The sequence below is a fragment of the Drosophila montana genome, unplaced genomic scaffold, assembly GCF_035044405.1.
Source record: "Drosophila montana isolate Dmon_TW-CO22-7 unplaced genomic scaffold, ASM3504440v1 contig_3200_1, whole genome shotgun sequence".
Taxonomy (NCBI): Eukaryota; Metazoa; Arthropoda; class Insecta; order Diptera; family Drosophilidae; genus Drosophila; species Drosophila montana.
The window spans coordinates 2,981,350-3,008,887 of record NW_026998080.1 but is presented as its reverse complement, the minus strand read 5'-3'; the positions used below and the strand labels follow the sequence as shown (position 1 = coordinate 3,008,887).

General features: G+C 43.6%; 8 protein-coding genes across 14 annotated transcripts; 5 read left to right on the top strand and 3 right to left on the bottom strand.

Moving 5' to 3' along the window:
* Nucleotides 1–169: 169 nt before the first annotated feature.
* Nucleotides 170–1,077, top strand: Tapdelta (Translocon-associated protein delta). Its single transcript, XM_064687722.1, has 2 exons — nucleotides 170–513; nucleotides 575–1,077. The coding sequence occupies exons 1-2, from the start codon at nucleotides 274–276 to the stop codon at nucleotides 833–835; spliced, it is 501 nt and encodes a 166-aa protein (XP_064543792.1). The 5' UTR covers nucleotides 170–273; the 3' UTR covers nucleotides 836–1,077.
* LOC135432182 (uncharacterized) lies at nucleotides 1,078–6,683 on the bottom strand. The gene is made up of 3 exons (XM_064687713.1): nucleotides 6,166–6,683; nucleotides 2,648–2,798; nucleotides 1,078–2,574 (listed from the first exon to the last, which is right to left on the bottom strand). Exons 1-3 carry the CDS (start codon nucleotides 6,350–6,352, stop codon nucleotides 1,179–1,181), a joined length of 1,734 nt encoding a protein of 577 aa, XP_064543783.1. The 5' UTR covers nucleotides 6,353–6,683; the 3' UTR covers nucleotides 1,078–1,178.
* Nucleotides 4,375–13,009, top strand: LOC135432183 (cyclic GMP-AMP synthase-like receptor). 3 transcript variants are annotated; one of them, XM_064687714.1, is made up of 4 exons: nucleotides 4,375–4,520; nucleotides 11,655–11,864; nucleotides 11,924–12,591; nucleotides 12,647–13,009. In XM_064687714.1, exons 2-4 carry the CDS (start codon nucleotides 11,699–11,701, stop codon nucleotides 12,845–12,847), a joined length of 1,035 nt encoding a protein of 344 aa, XP_064543784.1. In that variant the 5' UTR covers nucleotides 4,375–4,520; nucleotides 11,655–11,698; the 3' UTR covers nucleotides 12,848–13,009. The 3 variants fall into 3 exon arrangements, with proteins under 3 accessions (XP_064543784.1, XP_064543786.1, XP_064543785.1); XM_064687716.1 differs by having other exon boundaries at nucleotides 4,392–4,520; nucleotides 11,633–11,864; XM_064687715.1 differs by having other exon boundaries at nucleotides 4,419–4,564.
* Nucleotides 13,010–13,390: 381 nt separating this feature from the next.
* LOC135432185 (uncharacterized) lies at nucleotides 13,391–15,014 on the top strand. The gene is made up of 3 exons (XM_064687717.1): nucleotides 13,391–13,702; nucleotides 13,772–14,397; nucleotides 14,468–15,014. The coding sequence occupies exons 1-3, from the start codon at nucleotides 13,534–13,536 to the stop codon at nucleotides 14,672–14,674; spliced, it is 1,002 nt and encodes a 333-aa protein (XP_064543787.1). The 5' UTR covers nucleotides 13,391–13,533; the 3' UTR covers nucleotides 14,675–15,014.
* Nucleotides 14,785–16,501, bottom strand: Gr47b (Gustatory receptor 47b). Its single transcript, XM_064688162.1, has 3 exons — nucleotides 15,509–16,501; nucleotides 15,291–15,452; nucleotides 14,785–14,937 (listed from the first exon to the last, which is right to left on the bottom strand). Exons 1-3 carry the CDS (start codon nucleotides 16,472–16,474, stop codon nucleotides 14,785–14,787), a joined length of 1,281 nt encoding a protein of 426 aa, XP_064544232.1. The 5' UTR covers nucleotides 16,475–16,501.
* A 93-nt stretch (nucleotides 16,502–16,594) lies between these two features.
* On the bottom strand, nucleotides 16,595–17,729 carry san (Probable N-acetyltransferase san). Its single transcript, XM_064687721.1, has 3 exons — nucleotides 17,587–17,729; nucleotides 17,159–17,482; nucleotides 16,595–17,096 (listed from the first exon to the last, which is right to left on the bottom strand). The coding sequence occupies exons 1-3, from the start codon at nucleotides 17,592–17,594 to the stop codon at nucleotides 16,889–16,891; spliced, it is 540 nt and encodes a 179-aa protein (XP_064543791.1). The 5' UTR covers nucleotides 17,595–17,729; the 3' UTR covers nucleotides 16,595–16,888.
* Nucleotides 17,730–17,887: 158 nt separating this feature from the next.
* ix (intersex) lies at nucleotides 17,888–18,603 on the top strand. The gene has a single exon (XM_064687720.1). It carries the CDS (start codon nucleotides 17,929–17,931, stop codon nucleotides 18,532–18,534), a length of 606 nt encoding a protein of 201 aa, XP_064543790.1. The 5' UTR covers nucleotides 17,888–17,928; the 3' UTR covers nucleotides 18,535–18,603.
* Nucleotides 18,604–18,809: 206 nt separating this feature from the next.
* Nucleotides 18,810–26,616, top strand: tea (telomere ends associated). Of its 5 annotated transcripts, none has more exons than XM_064687708.1 (14): nucleotides 18,810–19,026; nucleotides 19,090–19,410; nucleotides 19,471–19,779; nucleotides 19,841–19,891; nucleotides 19,947–20,345; nucleotides 20,403–21,098; nucleotides 21,160–21,225; nucleotides 21,292–21,357; nucleotides 21,419–23,011; nucleotides 23,073–23,910; nucleotides 24,048–24,588; nucleotides 24,644–24,829; nucleotides 24,890–26,383; nucleotides 26,474–26,490. In XM_064687708.1, coding segments are annotated over exons 1-14 (6,657 nt in total). In that variant the 5' UTR covers nucleotides 18,810–18,931; the 3' UTR covers nucleotides 26,476–26,490. The 5 variants fall into 5 exon arrangements, with proteins under 5 accessions (XP_064543778.1, XP_064543782.1, XP_064543781.1 ...); XM_064687712.1 differs by having other exon boundaries at nucleotides 18,811–19,026; nucleotides 24,890–25,824; nucleotides 26,474–26,616; XM_064687711.1 differs by having other exon boundaries at nucleotides 18,811–19,026; nucleotides 24,890–25,824; nucleotides 26,471–26,616.
* Nucleotides 26,617–27,538: the final 922 nt, after the last annotated feature.

Below are 27,538 nucleotides of genomic sequence, written 5' to 3'. Positions count from 1 at the left end.
AAAACTAGTCGCAGCTGTATTGAAGCTGATTGCCATATAACGTGCATAGCAAGCAGCTTTTTAGAGTCAGCGCAGAGTAAATTCAGACGATCCGGCAACACTAAAACGTTAATAATGTTGAAAAATGACGTTTGCTGCTGACGTCTCGTCGCCGTCGGCTGTCAAGTGACGTTTGCTGTCGTGGCGTTGAAAGAGATAGAAAGTTTCGGCCGCCGATTGGGTTCAAATTGTCGCTGTATTTCGTATTTTAAATTAAAACATAATCGCAAGAAAATGCAACGTCAATTGTTTGCGCTCTGCCTAATTGCCGTCGCCTGCGCAACTGGCGCTCAGGGCAGCTGTAAAGCCACGTTGAGTGCGTTCAGCACGCAGGATGCAACAATTCTGACCCAGCTGGCGCATGTGGCCGAATTCACGTTGCAGTGCAGCAACTCGGCCCAGCCCAGTTTGTTTGCCGAGTTCCCCTGCGGCAAGGTTGTGCCCGTTGCCAAGGTGGGCGACAGCAAATACCAGGTGAGTTTTCCCCATTCTCTTGCGCACCCGAGCACCAGAGTTTCATCCAATGCACTCGCAGGTGAGCTGGGTGGAGGACATCAAGCAGGGCAGCAGCGGCAACGTGCAGGTGCGTCTCTTCGACGAGGACGGCTATGCTAATGTGCGCAAAGCCCAGCGCGATGGTGATAAGGTGTCGTCGGTCAAGTCCCTGCTGGACATCACGGTGCCCACGAAGAGCGCGTACAAGGGACCCTGGGTTAAGGCAGAGATTCTCGCCGCCGTGCTTGTGGGCGGCGTCGCCTACTTTGCCTTCACCACCAAGGGCAAGGTTCAGTCCTAAGGCCAAGCATATGCCTGCGTCGCGTCTTAGGATTGGACGCGCGTCGACTTCTTGAATGAAATTCATTCACCATACCAAGTAGAAACAAATTAACGACATTATTAGCGATTCGCATGCCTGGAACACGCCTGGTGGGTTGCCCATCTAGTGTAACATTTTTTAGAGATTTTCCACATTTTTATCATTAAGTCTTAAAGTTCGAGAATCGTGTAAATAAAAAGTCAAAAGTCCATCAAAGAGAATTATGACGACAAATTGCATTTTAATGCATCTAATTAAGTTTACTTAAGGTTAACAATACATCTGTAAGTATTTATAAGAAAGGTAGCCAGAGATTTGCGCCTCAATGGACAGCTCCCGCGGCGACAGCAGCAGCAGCGGCGGCGGCAGCACTCAATCCCCCGTTCATATTGCTCTCCTCGTCGGAAGATATATCGATCATGCTCTCCACGCGCGACGGCGACATCACATATACAAAGTGCTCAGTGGAGCCCTCGGTCCCCATACCCGGAGCCGCCATTAGCGCTGAGCCATCCTGTTGCGGCGGCGGCGGCGTGTCGGTACAGTATTTAAGATTCGCTGTGCTGCCCGACTCCTCTGGCGGCGGCACGCCATTGCAGTCAAAGTTCTCCAACTCGAGCTCAATGTCGCTGACAATGCGCATGCAGCGCATCTTGGCCAGCGACTGGAACTTCATGGGCATGGCGCGCACCTGTCGCGCCAGACTGAGAAAGAACAGTGTATTCGCGTCCAGTTCCCGATTGGCCTGCAGCACAGCGGACACATCCCAATCGCTGGGAAACCGCGGATCGCTCATCTTGCGCGTCTTGGCGGGTGAGGGCTGAGAGCAGTTCTGCGCGGCTGCTGATGAGCTCGGGCAGCTGAGATTAATGGCAGCAGTCTGCGGCGAGGGCTGTGCCCGCCGCACCTTTGAGCTGGGCGGCGCCGGAGGTGGCGGCGGTGGCGTGAGATTCCCCAGCCCCAACGATGCTGCATTACCATTGAGATGATGTCGATTGGCCAAATTCTGGAACAGACCCAGTGGCGCGCCGGCCGCGGCAGCTGCACTCAGCTCCTTCTTGAAGTTGTCAGCGGCGGCAAACAGATGCGGATCGATAATCACACAGCCCACATTATTTGCCGTGCTGCAGTTGGCCGTGGATGTCAGCGGCATTCCAGCGGCAGCTGCGGCCGCTTTCAGCGTCGCGAGCGGAAACATTTGCGCAGCAGCCGCTGCAGCCGGCAAACCGCCAATGCCCATGGGCAGACTAGCAAGCGTCGCCAGCGCCGCCGCGTTGGCACTAACCGAGGCCGCCACCGAAGCCTTGCCAGCGGCACTCAGCGGCAAGGCGGGCAGGGGCAGCACCCCACTATTCGAGCAGCTGCTGTTGGCTGGCGGTGTCATGGCGCTGAGGGTCAGCGGGGCGACTGCAGCACAGTTGCCATTGCTGCCATTGCTGTTGCTGTTGTGGTTATGGGGAGGCGCTCCGGGATTGCTGCCGGGCGAGATTAGGCTGGGCGGCGTGGCTGCCACGCTGGGCGTCAGTATTGGGGTTGTGTAGCTGTTGACGGTTTGCGTGCTCAGCGCGGATGTCGATGCCGTTGCCGTAGCCGTGGCTATGGTTATCTTCAGATCCTCCTCGCCTCCATTGCTGGCTGCCTTGGCGAGCACCTGATACCCAAAGTCGCATTCGGTGTCATCCTCATCGTTCGACTTACCATTCCCATTCGCCGAATTCCTGTTAGAAAGTACACTAATTAGTAATTGTTCCGATAGTGAACCATAACCGAGGAAAGGCTTGGAGGACTCACCTGCCGGGTCCCTGGAAAGGCTTCAGGAACTCCATGTGATCGGCGTGCGCCCAAAACTGATATTTCTTGGAAGTTTTTGTCCCAACACGAAAAGAGCGCAAATATTTTGTATAGCTGTCGCGTAGATTTTTCCATTTTCTCTTTGAGGCTTCTGTGAAAATAAATGAAATTGCTTTTATTAGATATTTCATTGTTAAGAAGAGCTTCGAAAAGTTTATTCGCTCCTCTGGCAGCTACATAGATCACATCGTAATCCGATCCTTACGGCTCGAATATATGTTATGTATACATAATAGATATGTTTCGGGATGCCGAGGATTAAGTTACTTTGCAAACTTATCGCAGGTATATTATATAAATATATTTTAAGGGTATATTATATTAATATATTATAAGGTTTACATTGATTCTATGGAGCTATATCAGAAGATGGTTCAATGGATATTGAAGTATAGTCTACATAGTAGAGCTGATAATTGGTTATTGGTTAAGGTATATCTTGAAAAACAAAGAAGTTTTTGCATATAATATAATAGTCTGATTGGACAAACTTCGACATATGAATAATGCCTGCAGCAATAGAACAGATCTTCGACGGGTTTTCATCAAGACAGTTTTAAAACATGCGTTATTACCTAATCTGATACTGAACAACTATGTATATATATTCACACGATCTAAGTAAAAAGCTTCTTCAAATAACTCATGAATATTATAACATTTGTGTCAAAAGGAAAGCCATCAACTCCCTTGGCAACAACACGATAGGATTCAGATTTCGTAAAACGTCTAAATACTTATTTAATACATTTCTTGATTGTGAATTTAATTGACTATATCCATTTACGAGAGATATTGTGAACTATTTTTCGAGCTGTTCGCCAGGTAAATATGTATTATGGCTTTTACGAACAAATATTTAATATTTTCGATTGCATACTTTTAGTGTGCATTTAGGCTGTTCGTCTTATGCGAAGGTATATATGTATGTATGTATAAAGTATATGTTATACTTATATTTCAATTTGGCAATGTTTTTCTTACATCCAAATAATAATGTATAAGCATATTTTATACGCATGTACATTTAAACAAAACTATATGAATATGTATTCGAATACAATTTCAGCAATGGAAATTTGATGACGCCGTCCTTTTTTATTGCCTTTTCGAACGATCGCCAGACGAAAACATTGAACACCAAGCACTCCCACTTGAAGACATACATACTCACATACACATACATTTGTATATAATATCGTATTTCCAGCCAATCAAAAGAACTGCTTTTTTTGTCACATGTTAGAGATGAGCCTTTCTTGCGATCACTCTGATCGTGACTTTTGTTCGACTGTATTCAGAAATACTTAACAGAGACGGAAAAGCTATCTTAAGGGGAAACCGAGAATTTTTAATTGTTGTTTGTTATTAGAGAGTCCACTGTTTACTAAACATTACTGTGAAGTTTCTGATAAAAGTGACTCAAATGTTTTATGTCAAGTCAGAATAGAAATTTTTAATTAAGTGATCAACAGAATAAGTAAAACTGCCTATACTTGACCTTCATGAAATTATGAATAACTGAACTAATGAAGTACTGTAACTTTTCGCATTCGAAATCATGTCACTGTGACTCGTTTAACGGTTCGTCTCTAAGTGCTTGTTCTGTTTTGACGACTCCAGCTATTTGATCTATCCCTCTCCCTGTCCCTAACACTTTCCAGGCCGGCGATAAGTGCGGCAACTCCTTAGCTGTGCTTGCTTTTATATTTTGTTCTTGATTCAGTTGATCAAGTTCTGTTAACCGAAGTGGTCGTGTTCCAGGCCAGGATTTTGGAGTATAGCCAGTATACATATAAATAAAAAGCCTGGCGTAAGTGTAATTTAAAGTTTAAAAAAGAAAAATAATATACGCATGTAAGTACACAATCGTATGTGCATAGTATCGAGAAATATACATATGTATGTACATACGTAACACGGCTTTCGATGAATATACATAAATGTATATGTATGTGTGTATGTACATACATATGGCAAGAATGGAATGATAATAACGGCGCTTTTTAATCGGCTAGAAAATGTCATTCTAAACATTTCGTACACCTGTTTGTATTAGTGTTAGTGCAAGCGAAAATAAGAACATTAGAACTCACATTACCATTGATAAAAAGTCACTCACAATTAGAACTTTGGATAAAACTTGCAATGAAAGTGAAATGCAACAGCGACCAATTGGTCTGGCAGCAACAAAAACAACAAAATGGCAACAAATTTGCTTCGACATTTGTTTTTATGCTGACATTCGAGAACACGAACTGTGAGAAGGCAAAGAGTGCGAGAGAGTGGCAGAGAGAGGGAAAACGATGCGCAGAAGCAACAGGGTGTCATGGCTTGTGCTGTTATAGAAAACTGAATCATTACATGTACAATAAATGCTAACATAAATTTTATTTATTGACCGTTATCTATGTTATTGGGACGGATAATGAAATTGGGAAAACAAAGATTAAACTGCTTCCATTTTCAAGTAGTAGATTTGGACAATGGACACGTTGTCCTGGTCTCAGTTTCACTACATTCATACGTCAAAGTGTGCGGCGCAAAAGTCTCTCTCAGCATCGCACTGACAATAAAAACAATAACAACAGCGCACAACGCGCTGCTTGTATCAGTTTCGCTCTTATGTTTTTGTTTGCGTTTTCTGCGTGTTCGTGTTTTCATTTTACTCTTGCTCTAGCTATTATAATTTTGTCAATCAATTTGTAACGATTGAACATCATCATTCTTAGTATATGATTGTACAAAACAACATTTTTGCTCGATAAAACGTATGAAGTTTGATATTGAATTAATTATTGTATTTAGATTATTAGTTATATCCCGTTTTATAGATAAGAGTATGACAACTTTGAAATAAATAAGTTACAGGGTATGTAGGTTTCGGTAAGCTTCGGTTGCTTCTTGTTTTTGTTTTTGTCTCTCACTGCAATTCGCCGACCGCGGCCGCGTTCTGCACAGCGCCATGCCATCCGCACCGCACTCGCCCCCACATATAGTCATCTGTAGGCGCGCTCACGCTCTTGCACATGCTTACACATATACAAACATATATATATATATATATATATATGTATGTGTACATGCAAGAATACATACACAAAATAAAACGGCCGGCGGTCGTCGTCGAAGCGACGACGGCAGAACATTTGTCCGCTTAGCTGTGCGACGCGCGCCGCTGGTTGAATTTGAGTGTGTGCGTTTCGCAGTATATACAAGTGTGTGTATACATCTCTGTGTATATGTTTGGATGTATGCGAGTGTGCATGTTTCCCGTGCACGTAGTAATTGAATTTGAGCGAACAGGCGGCCGCTGCGATTCTCTGTTACCGCCGCCGCACAACTTCCTTTTTTTGTATTTCGTAGACATCTCAGTGTGTATGTGAGTATGTATGTATGTATGTATGTATATGTTTTTGTTATTTTTCTGTGCCGCTTTGGCGATATTTGCTCCTTACCCACAGATAATCCAATCTCGTCCGCTATTTGTGTCCAGACCTTCATCTTCACCTCAACGTTTTTATAATCGGGATTATGATTGTTGTAGACGACATCGTACTTCTTGACAATATCAATAAAATCGGATGTGTTATCGGAGGTGGTCGAGGATTCGCTAATCGCTCGCGCCACCTTCATTTCCTTCATGGCTTAGCGTTAACGGTTTTTCAAAAACTTTGCAGCGCCGCTTTGGCAGTTTTCACTAATACACTCACGAACGCACGCAGGCACGCACGCACGCACAAACGCATACACAAGCGACACGAACAGAAATCTTTTTATAGGCGTGTGGGCGCGCTATTGACCGTTGACGGCAAGACCACGACCACAGCGCCTTCCCCCTCCGACCGAAAGGCAAAGAACAGGCAAAGCGAAGCGTACAGGCAACGAGCGAACTGCGAACAGCGAGAGACCAGCGAGCGAGCGAGCGAGCGACTGCCGTTTTGTATGACCGCCTCGACAAAAGTTGGACACTTGAATGAGGAGAGCGCACATGAGCTGCATGCACACAACCTAACAGAGGCATCGGCAGCGGCGGCAGCCGCAGCAGCAGCAAAAGCAGAGACCGCAGCTGGCAGCGGCGCCAGCGACGCGACAGCAGCCAGGCAGGCAGGCAGGCAGGGCAACAACAACAACAGTAACGCGCCAGCGTACGAACGAAGCGACAGTGAGGCGAACCGTCGTTGGAGGACGTGTAAAGAAGAACAAGAAGCAGCACAACCTCATCATCATCATCATCATCATCGTCGCCGTCGTCGTTGTTGTTGTCGTCGTCATTGTTGTTGTTGTTGTTGTCGTTGGAGTCGTCGTTGGCGTTCAACAGCAGCAGCAGCAGTAACAACGGCGGCAGGCAGCCAGCCCCATGACATGCACATACAAACATATACATGCATACACACATATACCCACTCACAGACACAAATATAAGTACACAAACACAGACGTACATTTACGCACACACAGAGACGGGGTATATAGCGACAGCGCAGTTTGGCGCTCGCAATAAGCGCGCAACGGTTGCGACGCCATTGCCGCCGCTACAGCGCCGCTCCAACGTTTCTGTTAACCGCCCACATGCGACGCCCGCTGCTGTGCGGAGCCAAACGGCAGCAGCAGCTACAACTTAAACAACAACAACAAAAACAAACTCAATTTCATGACTACGTTCGTCCGTTGCTGTTGCCGCGACCCACAAGGCAAAAGCATGGGTTTGTTATTGTTGTTGTTGTTGTTGCTGCTAGTGATGCCGTTTCGGTTTGTTTTTGTTGTTTGATGATGCCTTTATATATATGTATATATGTGTGTGTATGTATGTGTGTGACTTATGCATGTGTACGACCGTACATGCCAGAGCTGACGAGCTTCATACTGCAGAAACACCCCACTCTTCCCCGTGAAACAACGCCCACATTTGCACTATGCGGTATTTCGGTCGGGGTCCTGTTTTGGGGCTCGTACAATACTATTTCTCTAATCACTATCCTGGCAACTGACAGATCTACTTTTTTCATAGTCCTTGGTGAATTTGTTGAATGTTTGATCAGTTTCAAGAGTATCACAAATGTAAACAGGTGTATTGACCTCTAATTTTTTATATAACAAAGACAATCACTTCTAGCGCAGGTATTGAATTGATTCCTTAAACGTTAACCGATTTCTCTAAAGAAAGCGAGAATCGGTGGATATTTATACCTGCAATTAATTTTCGATTGTTACTTGCTAACACGTGTTTTAGGGTATACAGGTGAAAAGCTCTTATCAACGTTAACGGATTTCTAACGGATGTTTTCAATCGGATATGCATTTCACAGTAAACTCTAAAAGCTACTCCAAAGCTCAGATCAATGCTTTTAATCTCATGTGTATTTATGTGTTTTTGTGTGTGTGTGTGTGTGTGTGTGCGTGTTCTCAGCTACAAGTTGCATTATTTGCATTTCGCAAAAGTGTTGCACCTTCATGCGATGCGAATAGCAGTTGGCATTGCGATTGCAGAAACTGAAGTTCAAGGTCATTACTTAGCATACTTATGTATGTATGCACATGCACATGCACATATACATATGTATGTACGGTACATGTGTACGGTACATAAATAAAATTAGCTGGGCAGCCGATTTTGACACCCGCTGCTTGAAATGATCGTCGTTCATTCTGCATTGCACTGTTTCCGATGTCTAAATGCTGTTGTTGTAAAGTTCAGCCGCTGTCGCCGCTCTTATCAGTTGTTGCGGCCACCGCCCTCTCACAAACGTCTTTCTCTCTCTCTCTCTCGCTCGCTCTTCGTTGCGCTCTGTGCTTTGTTTCGCACTCTTCATCTTTCCCTCTTCCCGCTATTTGTATTTTTGCAACACGGCAGCTTTCGTTGTTGTTGTTAAATAACTTTTGCTGCCGTTTTCCTCTTCTGCTCTTCTTTAGCTTTGTTTTTAGTGTTGTCGCTGCTGCTGGGTCCGCCGTCGCTTAGCTGACTCGCATTTTATGTGCTGTCCCGTCCCCCTTTTTCGTCTCTTCGTCATAAGCTGCTTTGGCTGCGGCCCGAGCGAACGAACAAACGAACGGCCGCCCGCCGCTGACGCTGCCGCTGCGGCTGTTGAACAGCATCCCAAATTGTTTCCATCGATTCAAAGCAGCAACGTTGTAGAATTTTGTGCCCCATTGCCATACCCACCGCCCCCTCGGCCACAGCATCCCCAGCATCGTTTCTTGCTGCGGCTCTTTTCCTTTTTCAAGTTGTTTTGTTGCTGTTGCTGTCGCCGCTGCCGTCGTTGCCGTCGTCGTCGTCGTTGTCTCAGCCAGCGCCACACTTGGCCCACTCAGCTGCTGTCGCTGGCTTGTGACTGTAGCGAACCTACGACCAGTTCCCTTCCCAAGCACTGCGTCCCGCCCGCACAGCTCCTTCTACAGTATGTGCGTGTGTCTGTTTGTATGTGTGTGTATGCCTGTGTGTGTGTGTGTGTGTGATTGCGATTGTGTTTGTGTGGCGGACTAGCGTACCCAAACTAACACGTAGACGTCGTCGTCGTCGTCGACGCGCCTGCATATATGTGTGTATGTATGTGTGTGTGTATGCTTGTATCTCTTCAGCTTGTGCGCGTTTTTGTTGCTTTTATTATATTTTTTCGCTTTTCTCTATGTCCCGTGCTTCAGCCAGCGACGGCGACAGCAACGGCAGCAGCAGCGGCAGCCAACAAGCACCTTCCTTTTACCAGCTCCTACGGCGAATGACTGCCGCACATCGCCAGCCCCCCTCCTCTTCGTTTAGCGCCCCTACCCATCCAGTGTGCCGCCTGCCGCGTCCTTGTGGCCTCCCCATTCCCAGTCACCAGTTCTCATCGTCATCATCATTGCCATCAAAAGCCCGGCAGCCAGCCGAGGGACGGCAACGCGCGTCTCCCCTCCCCCAAGCACTAGCGCCAAATGGCTGAGCGGACGGGTAGACAAAGGGAGGGGAAACTGGGCGAGAGGAGCGGGAGTGGGGCGTGGCGCGTTTGCGTGCGGCGGCGTGAAGCCGGAGGCATGGCTGTGTGCATGGGCGTGTAGAAGTGTCAATGTATTTGTGCATGGCTATATGTATTGTGTGTGTATACGTATGTATGTGTGTGTGTGTATATGTATGTGTACTTATTGTTGTTGTTGTTTCTGCTGATTCTCTGCCGCTGCTGCTGTTTGGGGTCTCGCTATCATGTTGAAGCGGCGCGGCCTACAAAGAGCGATGAAGTTGCTGGCGCAGTCACCGCCGCCGCTTATTTTGAGCTTTTGTTGTTTTTGTTGTTGTTGTTGTTTTAGTTGTTGCTGCTGTTGTTGCTTTTCGCAAATCGATAAACGATGTCCGGGACTGCGGCATAGCCCAGCGCTTTGCGTGTGTACCTATGTACACGCATACATATGTATGTATGTATATTTAGTATATATATATGTGCATGTTATATACATAGGTATGTTGGTGTGCATGTATGTTTTTACTGACGTGCGTGTGTCCGTGCGGGGCAAAGCGGCCCCAACATGTCCCGTGGCTGGTCAGCAGCGTTCTGAATTTTGATGCAGTTTTCGCAGCGCTCACCATGTAATATGTGTCGTATATAGCATACATACAAACATACACACAAAGGGATATGTAGCTACATATTTATGTATATGTATATGTATATGTACGTAACTGCATGTAACTATAAGACATAGACAGAATATGCATACATATATATATACCTGCCTATTTACTTATCACAATACATAGCTTGTTTCTTTTGACGATAATTAACAATAACGATTAAAAGTCATAACATAAAATGAGTTTGAAGAAAGCTGCCATTCAAGTTCCTTATCAATTAAATCCTACTCAGGTTGAGAACAGGACACAATCTTTATAAAATATATAGGAATTTACATATAGAGACACACACATGTTCATATAATTAAATGTTTCTATGAATAAATCCAATTTCCATTATATACATATGTATATATATTAATATATCCAATTTATATATAGTCTATATATTGTGAAAAGTTTTGAGGTTCCACTTGTAATAGTCTCTGCAGATAAACCATTTAAGCGGTGATTGAGAGGTGATCGAATGCATACATATTTTTAACGGAATATATATATACATATTTATACACAGGGGCAGACGGACATAGCTTTATAAGATAAGAGCTAGAGTCTTGAAATTTTAAATGTAGTTTAAGTACATCGATAACTCGTCCTGTTTCCACGAAATCGATAACAGGCGTTATCGAAATCGAGCTAGGATTCAAAATATTGAGCTTGGGCTTTGGTATTGACCGAAACTAATCACAAATCACAGCATATTCCATGCCGGATCAAGAAAAAAGAAGCACAGTTTATGTATGCTTTCGTGTAAGCGTAAATAGGAAGAAGCTGAAATGATCGAAAGAGCAATTCGACAGCAACAGCAATTTCTCAGATAGTCTGAATTTCAGACCAGATTTCTCTACTTCTGTTTAATGTTATTTTTTATTATCAATAGTACTTAAAATCAATCAATTGCCTTTATTTAGACAGGTGTATAGCATAGACTCTATAAGGTTTTAAGCTTTTCCGACCACGTACAGGTGGGTTACAAAAATGTTCCTACCACTTAAGCCCGTACAAATCTTAAAATCTTCGGCAAAAGCACAGTTTATACAGATAAAGTACCTTTAATTTTGTAGTAAAAGTGGAAATATTTTCTGTTTATCAATCCAAATACACGATCGGGAAATGGGTGGAAACAGTTTATATGTTTGTCTATGTAAAAACTAATATGAGCTGTGTTTCAAAAAGTGGAAAACTTGGAACAAAATGCAACTATTTTATTTTGTATCTAAAATTAGACAAATAATAATAATAAATTGAACAAATAATAATAAAAAGTCCCAATGAATCTTTATTAAATAACTTTAGTTTTTAACTCAATTGTATCCAATCAGAATATTTTTATTTAACGCGCAGAACTGAAACATTTCGTACCTGGAAGTCTTCAAAGCACCAACGAAATGTCGAATTTTGAATTTTGTCTGCAAGAGATTGCCGATGATATTAGAAACCCGAACGATTCGACCAATGCCAACGACTTCTTTGCTGTAAAGGATTACGTATTGAGCATAATGCGCGATCAGGATTCCTACTTTCGAAAGATATGCCAAAACGACATACTATTCGGTAGGTGCCATAAATATCCTAACATCCATCAATATGAGAATGCTTTCCATCTTTTACAGGCAGCATGGCGCATGATGTACGTCTTTATAATGACGACGAGCTCGATGTGCTGATGGAATTGCGCTTTCCGGCTTACAGCCGTATCGAGCAGGTGGAGGACGAGCAGCATCCTGGCATGGTGTTCCTAGACTTTTCGGACGCTTGTCTTGATAATATGGTATTCAAGCGCCTGGCCAACAACAAATGGATGTACATGAATCGCTACAGCCTCAAGCGCTGGCTACACAACATCTTTGTGAATGCCCTGGACAACTATGGCAACGTGGTGTACGGTGACTACGACGAGTACACGCTGGACTATAAGTGGCGCGGCATTACGTACACCATCACAGCGGAGTCTCCGTCGCGCATCTTTCACATTGACTTTGTGCCGGCCGTAAAAATTGTGCGTCCAAAATCGGGCACCTGGCATGCAATACCCAAATATACGAGCGGGAATACGCACAATTTCACGTTTATGATCAGCAATGCGCAGGCAGAGCTGCAGCACGTGGAGCGCTGCGGCCAAGCACTGAGGGATGCACTGCGTCTTTTGCAAGCTCTGCGCAATGCCAAGCAGCTGTGGCAGCTGCGCTGCTATCACTTTGTCACCCTGGCCATTTGGATGGCCAGGCGAGATGGCTACTCAAAGATGTTCCATCTGTCGGTTAGCGAGCTCTTTCTTATGGTAAGTACTCCAAACTTTAAATCTCCAAATGTCTAAGCGCCTTCGTTACATGTAGTTGCTGTCTGATCTGTGCGACGCATTCCTCGAAGGCCATCTGCCATATGTCTGGAACTCGCAAATGAATCTCCTCGGCAACTTTACGGATAACGAGATGTCGCAGTACACCAGCGAACTTTGCGATGCCTACAATGTGCTTGACTCGTATTCGTATAAGTCAACGGTGAGCTTTGCACGCTGCCTCAGGTTCTTTGAATAGACATCTAGAAACAACCTCAAATCAACCAAATACTTGACAAATATTTACCTATATTTATTTACAACTTGCCAAGTTAATTTTGAAAACCATTCAATGGACTACAACTTTTCTACTTTTGTACTTTTTGTATTATCCTAATAAACCAAAAAAAATGAATTCAAATTTTAGCTATTTCTTTTCTACCCATTTTGCGCGGGAAATGTATCATCGATTTCTATGCAGTATGTGGATTATATTCCTTTAAGCACAAATTTAAGGCAATTCAAATTTAATTATTGCCTAATAAGGGTGCAGACTTTAAATAAATATAAAAATGCTGATAAAAAAAAAGTCGCATATATTCCTTTAAGCGCGTTTGCAACAATATAATAAAACGAGCGTATAGCTTTTGGTATATTCTTCTATGATCTTCTGGGCGGGAACACGCTCGATTAATAAAATACTAAATAAATGTTGGAATTTTACAGTAATTCAGTATTTTATTAGAGATGATCGATAGTATTGTCTCTGTGCCACACTGTGACAACTTTGACAGTTACAAAAAATAAAGTGGCAAGGCTGGTTTTCTAATTAATTTTGCGCAATTCTGCGTACTCAACAATTTCATCAAACCGAGTTTAAAAGATTATTCGAAAGCCGCATATAATATTCAATCAATTAAATATTACACTTTTCTTTGTTACAAGATGTCCGAACCGTTTAACTGTCATCTAGAAAATATTGCCAAAGAACTAGCGAGTCCCAAGTTATGGTATGAAACTCAAGATTTTAAAAGCGTCAAAGATTATGTGGTAAACAATTTGTGTATGTGTAGTAAGTCATTTGATGACCTTTTCAGCAGAACCATACCTTTCGGTAAGTGAGAATTGTTGAATAGCTCAAACATACGTAAGTACATATAGTAAAAATCAATCTATTTGACAGGCATCCCCGCTCATCACACTCGCCTTCACAATTCTGACGATCGGTACGATGTGATGCTTGAGCTGAGTTTACCGTCGTATCGAAAAATCTCTTCATTTGTAAATAATGACAACTATGTGTGCTTGGACGTATCAGATGTACCCTACGATTTGCCAATGGCAGATGAAAAGGGCTTAGTTAATCGCCATTTGCTGAAAAATTGGCTGGATGACATATTTCTCAAAACATTTGCCAGATATAAGAATAGATTCAGAGGAATTAAGGGGGGTTATTACAAATTGACTTATGTGTTGCACGACATATCGCACGTTGTTTTCGCACAGTCGAAATCGCGGGTTTCCAAAATTGTTTTTGTGCCCTCAATATTGCTTGTACACGAAGGTTTTAGTTATTCCGCATTAACCAAGTTGACATACAGCATGGCTAAATACTCGTTCCTGCCCTGCACTCCAGACGTAGAGACCAGCAGGTGCCAGGTGAATGTCGTGAGGAATGCGCTGATTATCCTGCAGGCTTTATGCGAAGCGAAGGGCCTGACCGAAATACGCTATTATCATTTAATGAATTTGGCACTGAATCTTCACGAATACGCAATATCAACTACTTTGGACGATGCATTTTTATTGGTAAAAGTGGTGTTGAATGAATACCTGTATTAAGCATTAGTTGAAATATAACTTTCTTTCTCCATTGCAGTTGCTTTATGGACTGTGCGATGCAGTTAAAAGGCAACATCTTTCCCATTATATTGTCAGGAAATTGAATCTTCTAAGCAACATAAGATGCGAAAAACTGTCGGAATATGCGATTATACTTGACCGAGCTTACAGCACTCTCAGTTCGTATGAAGATCAAGGAATGCTGTCGTATAAACGTTGCGAAAGTCACTTTTTAATATCTTAATAACATTTGTTTATATAAGTCGTACGCTCTGTATGTAAGCTGGTTCATTACATACTATTGAGGGTAATGTTTATAAAAGAAACATTTATTCAATTAACTTTGGTTAACAATTACAAAACCTCACTAAGATGAGTTATTTGATCGATAGGCTTTAATAACTCCACATCTTTGGGTATTGGAATCGCCTGACCTTGTTTTTTATCTTGAAGCTGGAAAAGCAATTGCACCAGAACTATTACGTAATTAGCCATGGCGTTAAGAACCTGAAAAATAAAATTCTCTTTCGTTATATGTATTTCACTTTTAAATGCAAATATACACATGAATGTGCTTGAAATAAGTTCCCGAGAAATCGAATTTATATTTTTGCTTAGCCAAAAAACTAAAATTATTATCTTGAAATCTGTCAAATTTAGTCTTAAACAATAAAGTTGTTCTTAAAATATGTTATTTAATAATATTTAATGTATATCATTGCTAAATATTGTCATGCATATTAAACCAAAAGGATGAAACTAGATTCCGTACAGATTCCGTAGCGATTATAGCGAAAAACACATTGTCGGAAAGAAATAATATTATGAATTCTGATAAACATTTGAGCTGAGGAGCTTACCAGGTATATCAGGGATATATTGCACGGGAAACTCGTGCCTATGGTGGCAATGTGGTTATTGTGCATCCGCCAGTAGAGAAAGCATTCAACCTGATCTTTATGTGTTGCCTGGTTGCCAAAATGCTCAGCGTAGTTACTGAGCAGACGCATGCAGTTGCGTTTCTGGGGAGGATTCAGGAGGATTCAGGAGGTTCAGGAATAATAGGATTGAGAGTTACCTCGCGTTGCAGAAGGTAGCCGTAGATGCTGGTGATGAGCACCTTGTAGATGTGAACTCCCAGATGCAGGGATATAAATGCATATTGCGTGTCCCACGGCTCGATGCGGAGTAATTTCTGACAAAGCACATACACAAAGCAGGTCATGTGAGCAAAGTCGTAGAAGATGCCCGCGGCGGCAACGTATCCACAGACCCCATTCATCTCGGTTAGCAGCTGGGAGCAGCGCTTGGCAAAGTCAATAAGCTGGTCAATGCGCTGCTGGAGCTCATCCTGTTTGTGCTTATCCGCCGCCTTGTAGAGCTGCTCGACCAGCTTTATAATGAGGCGAAAGCGTATGCGCAGGTAGTCCATTAGGGCAACGTGTATAAAGCCCATCAAGCCAAGTGTGCTTGTCAGCAACGAGTAAGTGCTTGCGATGAGTATCGTGGACACATAGCCGCAGCTGCAGCGCGTCGTATCAAACATGATGGCGAGCGAAAGCAAGACATAGCCACAGGATACCCCGACTGAGCCGTACCAGTACTTGGATCGTGTGAGATGATAGCGCCAGCGTACATGCGGAAACTGTGCAGAGATTTGCGTGTCCAGGAGCTGCATGCTGGCCAGCATCCTTATATGACGGCTGCGATGCGTGTCCAGCGACACACAGAGCTCCACGTACGTTATGATGCAAGCGAGACTCTCCCAGGTGAAGATGATCTTGACTACGGGCGACATGTGGCTGAACATAGCCCCCGACATTTGCGCATCGCTCACCTTTAGGTAGATGCCGGCTCCAAAACCGAAGACCAGGCCAAAGCGCACACTCAACGCATAGAGAACCCGCAGTGGAGTTGATCTTGGTCCGCCGTCGCGCTGATTGTGCAGCCGGAACGTAATCACTCCCCAATAAAATAACAGCCTGTACAGGCTGTTGTAGCAATAGACGAACCCGTCGCTGCTGTGCGTTGTTAGCCGCTTCATCCTTTGAAACCGTCTGTGCTAGGCGTCCACTCGAAGGCTGCTTTTAAGCCGCTCGCACGGCAGCAATTAGACGTTCAGGCGTACAGTGCGTTAATTGCCGTTAGATAAAATCGTGTGTGGTAATTGAAAACACAATTTGCCAGTTGGGTTTATTTAGCGCCATTGCGTACACACACTACATACATACATATGTGGACTATCTAACGGTTAGAATTATATCATATCAACGTATATAATTGGCGTACTTTACTCCTAGTTGCGTTGTTACTGAGCAGATGTCTGTCTAACTGTATGATTTTGTTCAATATGAAATTTTAAAACTAAATACGGTTTCTGTTGTTGTTGCTGTTGGTGTTGGGGTTATTGTTGCGTGAGGTTTGGGTAAGGAAACAGCCGTCGTCACAGGGCCCGTTTTCAGGTCCGCCGATCCTTCTTGTCGTTCACAGCACCGTTGGTAAGCGCATGATGGTGCAAATCCGATTTCTTGCGGCGCAGAGTCTTCTGCAGCACATGTGCATCCGCTGGCTCGATGCGTTTGTAGTATTGCTCTTTGGTGTCGACAATTTCAAAGCCAAATTTCTTATAAAATTCGATGGCGCCATCGTTGTTGATTTGCACGTGCCTGACAAAAGTGAAAAAGTTAGGGTATTATTACGCCAAAAAGATACACATGGGCATACTCACAGAAAGATGCTGTCGAAATTGCCATCCTTTTCGGCAAAGTTCAGTATGTGCTCGAACATGACGGTGCCAATGCCCAGGCGTCGGTATGGCGACAAGCAGCCCAGGGTCATTATGTAGAGGCGCCGCTGATTATCGGTCGTATCAATGCGACAGCAGACGGCGCCCACAACAATATCGTTGTAGTAGGCGAGCTTGGCCAGTTCGCCGGCTTCCAGCACGTCCACGTAGAATTTGTCATTGTAGGAAACGGGAAACACAACCGTGTTGAGCTTCTTCAGTTGCTTTATGTTATGTGGCGTAACGTCGCCCAATTCGATACTGGATCTGCAAAAATCGGCCACACGATGATACATTTGTTCCTTATACTTTTAGGTTAGGGTTTCGGCGCCTTTGGATGGGATTTTTTAATCTGCACCTATAGCACTTACCTAGTCATATTTTTAGTTCACAAAATTATTTATGCCTTAACAGTGCGCTTTGCGCTTTAATTTTTAGTAGAAATCTTTGTTAAATTAGAAAAAAAACGCTATTATCTTGATAAACTATTTTTACGCTGTCATCGATAGCAATAAATTTAATATCGACAACAGAAAACAGCTGCTTGTGAGATTTGAAAGTGTGACCAAATAGAAAAGTATTCGACATGAACTTTTCAGTATTTTAATAGCTAAAATTTACTTGTCACAGGGTGCACATTGTTGCCAAAGTCATACTGTGCCGAGTTTGTTGTGATAATTGTGAAAATAAATGAGTTACAAATTAAAGACAACATGAATCCAAATATGAATATGATGCAAATGTCTGGGCCTCCTATGATGCAGGTCTCGCCCATGATGCAGTCGTCGCCACAGCCGATGATGCCCTCCGGACCACCCGGGCCCGTGCCAATGCAGCAGCACCAGCAGCAGCAGCAGCAACAACAACAACAACAGCAACAACAAGCGGAAAAGCTAGACAACATCTCGAGGGTTAAGAGCCTTTTAGGACCACTGCGAGAGTCCATGTTTCTAACCATTCGATCTAGTGCCTTCACGCTGCAGCAAAACAATCTGGCCGACAACCTGAAACGCGATACAGGCGGCCATGGCCATGTTCCCCGCTTTGACAAACACTTGGAGGACTTTTACGCGTGCTGCGACCAAATGGAGCTGCATCTTAAGACTGCGATACAGTGCATGCAGCAGCTGACATCGTCCCAGCATTATCTGCCCGGAGCTGTAACTGCGATGAGAATGGAAAACTTCATGCAGGACAATCCCGCTGGCCCCATTCCATACCCCACATATCTGAATACAGTGCGCGTCCACGTTCAGTCGGCGAAGGATATTCACGACACCCTGATTAGTGCAGCCCAAAATATATCCCAGGCCGATTGATAATTGTAGTGCGATTATATTTTAAGTCTGATATTTTAGAGGAACTACAGTTTTATATATTGATATGAATAGTTGCTAATACGTTTATTTTTCCTATGTGCACGGGCATTATTAATAAAACTCGCAAAGGAATTTCAGATGCTGACGTGCATTTTTTTTAAATACTATACGCCATCTATACGGTTAGTTTATGAACTATAAACATAAACAACTATAAACTCCCCACAGACAAACAGTGCCAAGCTTGTCAGTCATTTTAGGCAATTGTATTTTTTAACTCTGGCCACACTTAAGTAGCACAGCAGCTTGTCTGCGAAACAAGCGCGATTTTGTATATGCGTCTTTTCCATTACAAACTTTCATGCAATAAATGGATATTTTGAAATAATTGAAAGTAATGACGAGTATACGCAAAAAGAAAAAGCCAAAATGTGACCCAAAGGCGTCTGAGCAAATGCGCAACTGGTTAACTAAGCATAAACACACAAACAGGTAAATCAAAGTAAAAGTGCCAAATGTGAAGCAATGCAAATTCTGACTGTGCGTCTTTTCCAGTACTCCCCCAGTTACGTTCAGTATGTTTAGCAAAGTAGTGGAAAACCTTCCGGATATCGCATTTCAGATACAGTGCACCGAGTTTGCCGGCTCGAACAAAACATTGGATGAGTGCGCCCTCTGGTATTACAATGCCTTCTACAGCAATCCCACAATCCGCACGAAATACGAATTCAGACTGAGATCCTGCCCGTTGCGGGTGAGGGAGAAGTTGCTGCAAGTGACCTCGGTTGGCTCTGCTGAGGCGACCACGAATCCGACTCGTGGGCTCCAAAATGAATGGGTTCCCACTGAAGATGGGGTTGAGGTCAGAGTCAACAGGTGAATAATATATTCGGATAATAATGAGTTGTGGTTGCTTATCATATTATATTTTGTCAGATGCGGACGTTTCCTGTTTCCAGTCTCGTTAGCCACGTTTGAGCGTTATATTGATAAGAAAAAAGTGCTTGATGGCATTGTACGAAAGGAGGCCAAGGATAAGGCGCAGCGTGCGGCGATGTTAGCCAATGAGGCTATGTGCCGGAAGCTTTTGCGCAAATACTATAACGCATTTTACATCTTTCCAAGCAGACGTCGCCTCGAAAGATGCAATTTCGCAGGGGCGCCAGTTGCACTGCGGGAGCAGTTGCTTAAAATAGGCGTTCCTTTGGATGAGTTGGCAGTGAAAACGCTGGAGAAAAAGTCACAGTAAGAAACGTACAGCTCAGACGGCTCGGAATTATATAATGACCGATCCTTTTCTCCGCAGGCAACAGCAGACCACTGAAGCACCGCCCCAAGCCGATAATCAACCAAGCAGGTGAGCTCAACGCAAACTGGCTGCAGCTGCACACTTTTATAACATATACAAATAGTTCCTGTTCATGTAGCACGTCGTCGATTGTGAGCTTTGGGGTTTTTGAAAAATATATCAAGAATATCTATGATATCGTGTGGCGTCTGAAGCTTGATGAGCCCGACTATGCTTACAAAGGCTTCGAGGAATGTGCTTATGAGTATTACTTGGATTTCTACCTATCACCCGAAATCCGCGATAAATACCCATACGTATTAGCACCGTGTACGAGCTCAATGAAAGACCGCCTACTCGCATTGCCAAGCCCAGAAGATGCTAAGGTGTTGCTGCAAATGAAATCAAATGCAAGTCAGAGCCAAGGCTTAACAGAGTCCCCTCCAGTTAAGCCCCAAGTGGAAAACGTTGATGCAAACCAGCCCACTATACAAGATGAGGACATTGCAGTGGAATCCGATGAGTATGAGTTAAAATAAAGCATAGCTTACTGCGCTATAGTTTTTAATCAACTTTTCAGAAATCAGCCCGTTATTCAGTTGCAGCCTGAGAAGACGCAAACAATAAGGGATGAGCAGCCACAGTTCAAGCCACCCGTTACATTCCAGCTGTTCAAGCGCTACATAAGGAATATCGACAGAATTGTGCAACAGATGTTGTGTTGCGATAGGTACACGGGCAAAACTGAAGATGAGTGCGCCCTGGAATACTACAACACGTTCTATACAAATCCAAAAATACGTGAGCAGTTTCCGTTCCAGCTCAAACCATGTCCGGCCAGGATACGTGATAAATTGCTGACTCTGCCAGATGAAGTTGCCAATTCGGCGGACAAAGTCACGGACAATAGTCACAGCAACGAGGACAATTTACCTGTTAATTCTGACCGAAAACTGGTTACACTTTCGGGCATAACGTATGAGTTTATGGTTTCTTTTGAAACATTCGTGCGATATATTAATTACGCGGAACTTAAGATGCAGCTTGACAAGACATACGAGGATAAAAAAGGAAAAAGTGGCGACAAGCCAAATGATGAGCAAATAATGAACCGCTTCTACTATTTGTTTTATACAGACGAAAGAGTCCGAAAAGCATTTAAATTCAATTTTAATGCAGCTCCAGCTAGTCTAAGAGAAACATTATTGAAGATGGCAACACCAGTTGGCAGCAAGGAGCAACAGTCGCCAAGCAAAGTGCCAAATGACGAAGCCACGTAAATTGAAAATCTCATTGTTGCCTCTTAGGTAAATTTTAAGATTCCCATTCTATTGCAGGCCGACTACCGAGGAGGGGGGGAAAGGAGGCGAGCAGGAAGTGCCTACCACACAGCCAAAGGACAGGTGAATTATTTGTTATCATATGAAAAATAAAAATTTCTAATTACTATAAATACCGTTGAATTGCAGCGACTGTGAAATCACCGAAATCGTCAGTTTCGATTACAAATTTGATGTGGTAGAGGATCTGGGAAAGTATGAAACAATATCTTTTCTATAAATTCCACATTGTTTTAAATAAAACTCTTCCTTACAGAGCCGGCCGGTTTAAGTTTCCCGTCTCCTTTCAAACATTTATGCGTTGCATTAACTACAAAGAGCTCATTAGGCCTTTACTCGTACGTGTCATACAAGACGAGTCGCAGATGGCGGCTATAGTAGAAAGTCCGATGCATCCTCAGTACCAAAAGATATTGAGGAGATATTATCACTCGTTTTATGTTCGCCCGAACATTCGCAATTTATATGATTATCGATTTGGGAATGTAAGTCCGGAACTCTTGCAGAAATTGTTAGCTTATGCTGAGCCCTTGGATGACAATGCCAATAGAGAGATGGCCGAAGCCGCAAACGAACTTGCGTTAGCTAATAAAATAAAAGCCCAGGAGGAGGATGATGAACTAGTTAAAACGTTTCCCGTAACATTCAAATTATTCAAGCGTTGCATCAAAAATCTCGACGAGATTGTGCAACAAATGTTGTGCTGCGAGGATTATAAGGACAAATCTAAAGATGAGTGCGCATTTGAATATTTTAAAGCTTTTTATACGGATCCGCAAATACGTAAAAAGTTTGAATATACAATAAAACCGTGTCCGGCTAAACTGCGTGACAAACTGCTCATGTTGCCAGCTACTGGCTCTCCTGAGCTTGATTTAGTAGAACCCGAGCCATGTGAAATAGATCCGAAACCGTCTCATTTCGAAGAACCCAGTGCAAAGGAGTCTGAGCCAGGGCAGGAGGAGTCTCTGGTCGAAGTGGCTGAACCAATGCCGGATATAGTCGACGTGAACTGCAACTCGGGTCAAAGCAACAATAACAACATTTTAGTGCAAAGCGAAAGGGTTTTGATAACCTTACAAGACATCACCTATGAATTTCCTGTTTCAGTGCAAACATTTAAGCGCTACATCAACTATGACACGGTCAGGATTGAGCTAGCAAATGCCTTCACGAAAAGCAAGCAGAAAGTTGATAAAATATTGAGTGATGATCGCTATGATCTGGTATTACTGCGGCGTTTTTATCACTCATTCTACGTGGATGCACGTGCCCGTAAATTATGTAACTACAATTTCGATGCCGCGCCAGCCGAGATGCAAAATATATTGCTGCAGTTTGCTGTGCCCTGTCCCAAAACCCTCTCAATACCCTCACCTTTGCCATCGCCTTCGACGCCAGTGAGTGCTGCCATTAGTGAAGAAAAGGACTCAAGAGAAGAAAACACTGTAAACACCGTCGCAGACCGACTTGACGACCAAGTAATGCAACAGGAGGCTCTGCCACAGCGGCAACACAAGGCTGCAATTAGATATCCCATCTCATATAATATTTTCTCGAACATATTAAATTTGGATGAGGTTGTGCAGCAAATGCAACAGGAGGCTCAGTATGCAAACGTTACCGCCAATGAGTGTAAGCTCGCATACTTCGACGCTTTCTATCGCACTCCGGAAATACGTCAAAAATATAAGTGCACTTTAAAGGCCTGTCCGGCACTTCTAAGGGAAAAATTGCTTCAACTACCAGAGGAGGATCCAATGCCCGAACATAGGTCAACCTTCGAGAATAGTGAGGGTATCCAAAGTGTGGCTGCTCTGTATGCTGCCCGAAAAGCAGAGCTTGAACGGTAAGTTTTTTATTTATTGTTTATTTTATGTTTGTTAACCAACATTTTTTTTCACCATTAGCATGGATAAGTCAAACGTTGTTCAGTACACGCCCCACAATCTGGCGACCTATATAGCGCTTCGAACGCAGTGCCCGAAAAAGCGTGCCCTGTTGGAGAAACATTTCATTGGCAGGAAAAGGTTGAAGCAAAAAAACACAGAGGAAACCGCAGCGCCAACCACTGACAGCACAGGAGCAGCAACCGTTGAGCCCGCTCACGGGGTTAGAGCATCAGGCGTATCAACAGCTATGGAGCAAAGCACTGAGGCGGTAGCAAAAACTCAATGCTCGGCTGCAGTTGCAGCACAAAGCGGCATCTCTGCAAGCAAGTGTGCGATGAAAGATGTGGAATCAGTCTCAAAGAGAAATTCGAGCGCAGCAATAACAACATCTGCGACAACAGTTACAACAACAACAACTATAATTGCAAAAACAATAGAAACAGTAACAACACAAAAAGTAGACAACCCGGAAATGGGTGCCGTGACAAACACTGTGGCAACAACGGCAGCGGAAAGCTTAGCTACCAACACACCAGCAGCAACAACTGCAAACACGGTGACAGCAACGACCCCCTCGATGTATGAACCCACAACTGTCAGGATCGCCAGCAATACAGCTCCTAGTAAACCAACATGTATGGAAACATCGGCTGAGAGTAGTTCCAGTTCATCGAATATGGCAGAAACGGTAGCTGCACTGAAAAAAGCAACAGCATCAATGGCAATTCCAGCGGAAAGAGCTACAGCAACTGGTCTAGGCAATACGCAAATTACTTTGCCAGCTACAATAGCTCCAACAGAGATCCCTGCCTCTGCGGCAAAGGCAGCCGAAGAATTTTTTGCAGAGAGCAGCAAGGTAATAAAAAGTTGATTGCCGCTTTTAATGATAAGCTTGGTATTACATAAAAGTTATGTGGAAATAGGTTGATAATTCACTCTGATAAATAAGTAATTTTAAAACATGTTCTAACCATTTTGTCATTTTTACAATAGGAGCACAACATTAAGTACTTGCTATGCACTAGCCACGGCGTAAAGAAAACCATTTGGCGCATACTCTCGCAGCTAAGCTATCCGGAGTTCAAGACATATACGAGCATATATAAGGGTGCGTCGTTATACAAGGATGAAAGTATTTTGTGTCGATGCTATTACCATGTGCTGGGCAAGGGAAACTGGCCGGGTAATTTGCATCTGAAACTGCAATTGTTGCCCCAACTGTTGCACAGTAAAGGCGTTGAACTGGATGCCTTTGATTTGGGTCAACTGTCACCCAAGATGCTGCACTATATGGAACTACTCCGGTTCAGCAATTTGGACGAAATCGTTGAACGGAACTTCCACGCACGCACCGGCCACGATATCGAAGATATGCAGGAGCTGTTCATTGAGATTAGAAAGTTTTACAAGCTGTGCTGGTCACACGATCAGTGGTTATATCAAGTGCCACAGGTAAGAGAGGAGTTAGCGCAGTCAATTGCTAGGATGGACAGTGTACCAGTATGCGAACCAATGGAGGACTCCGCATCCCAATGTAAGCCCCTTTCAAATACCGACTATCAGAATCGTAACCAAACTTCCTTTTTTAGTACCACTTTGCATGATTGAGGAAGATGCTCCCGCTACTGTCGCCGAGCGCCCAGAGGAACAGGAAGAAGCGAACAGGAATAGCTTATCAAAGGAACAGGAAGAAGAGAACAGGAATAGCTTATCAGCTGATACGGTTGCGACTACTGCTGCGGATACAGCTTTGCCAGACTTAAATGAAAATGAATGTAAGTTCGATTGGTTTTAAAATACGCATTTGTATTTAAAATACATAAATATCATTTCAGTAGCGCTGCAGGAATCAGTTTGTCCATCCACACAACTTGAGTTGTCTCTCCGCCCACCCTGCTTTGTGGACATGGAGAATGTTTTCCCCGCCTCGCAAGTGGCAGAGAGCCAAAATGATCCACTCAATCAAAGCATATGCCCTGCAGCCGAAGCAATTCGCGTCAAGGAGGAACCTATCAAATTTCTCAACATGATGCGCTTCTCGCTCAACAGCGATAGCAACCCCAATTCGGAATTCAAATGCGAAATTATAACATCTGAGGAACAAATCATTAATCTGGACGATGATATCGTGGAAGAACGGGAGGCAGCAGATCTGGCTTGCTTTGAGATAAACAATTCAAATGCGCCATCATTATCCTCCGATTCAAACGTACCTTCAACGTCAGGGGACTCTTTTCAAAAGTTGCTAGCAGAAGTACAACGATTAGATGATGATTCGCAGGCGCCCACTGTAAGTATGTGGGTCCCTGCCACCACGGAACCGGTGATGCCAGCGCCTGGTGCGGAAACAGAAAATGCAATTACAACAAATGTAATCGAGGCAAAACAACCAGAGCCCGATCCAGTATTAACAACAGCAATGCCTCTCAGGCCTGCTCCAGACAAGAAACAGATGCCAACAACGACAGCGGTGTCTAGAAAAAGGCCACGTCTGATGGTTGACAATGTGCCACAGCTGAGACATGAGTTCCGGCCCCTACCAATAGCAGCTATGGTTCGCATCGAGTCGCCAGACCTCTTGAATAAGGAAGGATCACCACAGCAAGAAGGGCCCACGAGTTCCCGTCAGGCGCAACAGTTAGAGAACCAACCAAACAACGAGTTGGAAGAAGCGAGGACTGTTTCGCAGGAGCTCGCCACCGACAACACACTGATGGCATCCTCGCAGATTCAACACCTGCTGGATGCACCGTTCGTTAGTAAGCGCAAGGTAAATGTAGACGAGGTTAGTGATAGCAATAAGAATGATAGGGCTACGAGGGCGCCAGCAGAGAAACACAAGCGCATCGTGTTCCGGACCCTGGAGCGTTACCTTTACTTCAGCTCTCTGACAACTGCTCAGATAAGCAAGTACCACATCAATAGCATGGCCGTGGGCAGCCCGTATCAGCAGGCCCTGGTCTGCGTTAACGGACAGCTCTGTAACGTCTACGGGCCGCTGCTGGAGACCTTGTTCTCGCATTGCACGCCCAGTTTGTTGGCCGATTTTAAGTACTTGTTACGTGATATTGGCGAATTCACATACAACTCTCGAAGACAATTGCAAACGGATTCCACTGAGGATTTACGTACTCGAGTCCTCTGCACATTTATGCGAGTAGCGACACCTTTTGCACAGTTCCGCATAGAGTTCGAGAACGAGACGCGTGAATGGGCCATCTGTAGAGTAGTTGATAAGCAGGAAATCGAGTCAACTAAAAGAAAGCCCAAAGGTGATGTTCGCTCCGCGATACGGCCCGCTATACTGGAGCGTATGAAGCAAGTCAAATGTTTGTTAAAGTATAAACACTAGCATTTTTTTCTAAATAAATTATATTCTTTATACCTGTGGTCTTATATGTTTTCTTTCTTTTCAGAAGAGACGATAGTATTTGTGAAGTTAATATAAGCTGCAATTGTGAAGTTCGGGTTACTTTCGAGTTTGCCGCCAATACAATAGATTCCTTTTCGCTCAGGACTTTATTTGCAACAATCTGCTCGTCTCAACCAAACATCTCTATTTTAGCAAGCGGCTTGCAACAGATCGGGGCAGAAAATTTTGTTTTAAAACAATTAATCAGTTTTCCTGTCACAATACACAATTTCGTATCGGATTAAACTTTTAATAAAAGGGATTATTATACAATAAAAATGTATGTTTAAAGTTCGCTTCTTTGATACTAAAACTGTTTTATTACTGATGAGCTTGAGGCCGATCGGATTGTAAACAAAAGATTTTCATATAAATTTTTTAATTACAGTAAAAATGTCAGCTTCCAATCTCTTACAGTTGTGCGTTGATCAAAGTTTTATTAAAGAGGAACACCAAAGAATATTAAGCTGATTAGAATAGGCTGACTTCCTACATTTGTAAAATGGGCGCCAAAATTGAACTTGAAAAATTGCTTAAAATACCGTTTGAATTTTGGCAATCAGATTGGCAATCCTGCAAGCACAGAGTTGCTTAAAACACTTTGTAGAGTTGCTTTGCGAATTTACATCTGTTGGTTAGGTGAGGTTATGTTAATAGCGCGCAATTTGAATATCCCAGCAGCGACTGTTTGTAAGGTAAGTAATGAAATGGGCAAATTAATTGAGTTAAAGGCTAAATTTCACCTGAAATATATGTGTACATTATAATTTGTTCCATTCCATGTTTTGTGATGTCCTCATCAGTTAAACAAATGTCAACCTAATAAAACTTCCTATCCCCATGATAAATGTGTTTTCCTATCAACGCTTGTATCTGGACATAACCCTTTCCAGTATGCCCACAAATGTGGCACACACTGACACACGGGATGGCAACAAAAACAATAAACTAACAAACGAAAGGAGAACAATTTAATTAGCGATGACATGTTGCCATTTAATTTTCCTGTAAAAAGTGTAATTAAAAATGTTGCGCTTCGCAGCTGGAGTGGCAGCTAGAAACAGAAGCAGAG

Excerpts from the sequence above, each read along its gene's own strand:
- Tapdelta (XM_064687722.1), top strand. The coding sequence starts at position 274 with ATGCAACGTCAATTGTTTGCGCTCTGCCTAATTGCCGTCGCCTGCGCA. Across the intron at positions 514-574 it reads TGGGCGACAGCAAATACCAG|GTGAGCTGGGTGGAGGACAT; the intron begins GTGAGTTTTCCC and ends ATGCACTCGCAG.
- LOC135432182 (XM_064687713.1), bottom strand. The coding sequence starts at position 6,352 with ATGAAGGAAATGAAGGTGGCGCGAGCGATTAGCGAATCCTCGACCACC. Across the intron at positions 2,799-6,165 it reads CGAGATTGGATTATCTGTGG|AAGCCTCAAAGAGAAAATGG; the intron begins GTAAGGAGCAAA and ends TTATTTTCACAG. Across the intron at positions 2,575-2,647 it reads CCTTTCCAGGGACCCGGCAG|GAATTCGGCGAATGGGAATG; the intron begins GTGAGTCCTCCA and ends ACTTTCTAACAG.
- LOC135432183 (XM_064687714.1), top strand. The coding sequence starts at position 11,699 with ATGTCGAATTTTGAATTTTGTCTGCAAGAGATTGCCGATGATATTAGA. Across the intron at positions 11,865-11,923 it reads CCAAAACGACATACTATTCG|GCAGCATGGCGCATGATGTA; the intron begins GTAGGTGCCATA and ends CATCTTTTACAG. Across the intron at positions 12,592-12,646 it reads TTAGCGAGCTCTTTCTTATG|TTGCTGTCTGATCTGTGCGA; the intron begins GTAAGTACTCCA and ends CGTTACATGTAG.
- LOC135432185 (XM_064687717.1), top strand. The coding sequence starts at position 13,534 with ATGTCCGAACCGTTTAACTGTCATCTAGAAAATATTGCCAAAGAACTA. Across the intron at positions 13,703-13,771 it reads CAGCAGAACCATACCTTTCG|GCATCCCCGCTCATCACACT; the intron begins GTAAGTGAGAAT and ends TCTATTTGACAG. Across the intron at positions 14,398-14,467 it reads TGGACGATGCATTTTTATTG|TTGCTTTATGGACTGTGCGA; the intron begins GTAAAAGTGGTG and ends TCTCCATTGCAG.
- Gr47b (XM_064688162.1), bottom strand. The coding sequence starts at position 16,474 with ATGAAGCGGCTAACAACGCACAGCAGCGACGGGTTCGTCTATTGCTAC. Across the intron at positions 15,453-15,508 it reads GCTACCTTCTGCAACGCGAG|AAACGCAACTGCATGCGTCT; the intron begins GTAACTCTCAAT and ends AATCCTCCCCAG. Across the intron at positions 14,938-15,290 it reads ATATATCCCTGATATACCTG|GTTCTTAACGCCATGGCTAA; the intron begins GTAAGCTCCTCA and ends TTTATTTTTCAG.
- san (XM_064687721.1), bottom strand. Across the intron at positions 17,097-17,158 it reads AATTTCGACAGCATCTTTCT|GCACGTGCAAATCAACAACG; the intron begins GTGAGTATGCCC and ends CACTTTTGTCAG.
- ix (XM_064687720.1), top strand. The coding sequence starts at position 17,929 with ATGAATCCAAATATGAATATGATGCAAATGTCTGGGCCTCCTATGATG.
- tea (XM_064687708.1), top strand. The coding sequence starts at position 18,932 with ATGACGAGTATACGCAAAAAGAAAAAGCCAAAATGTGACCCAAAGGCG. Across the intron at positions 21,358-21,418 it reads GTGGTAGAGGATCTGGGAAA|AGCCGGCCGGTTTAAGTTTC; the intron begins GTATGAAACAAT and ends TCTTCCTTACAG. Across the intron at positions 23,012-23,072 it reads CGAAAAGCAGAGCTTGAACG|CATGGATAAGTCAAACGTTG; the intron begins GTAAGTTTTTTA and ends TTTCACCATTAG.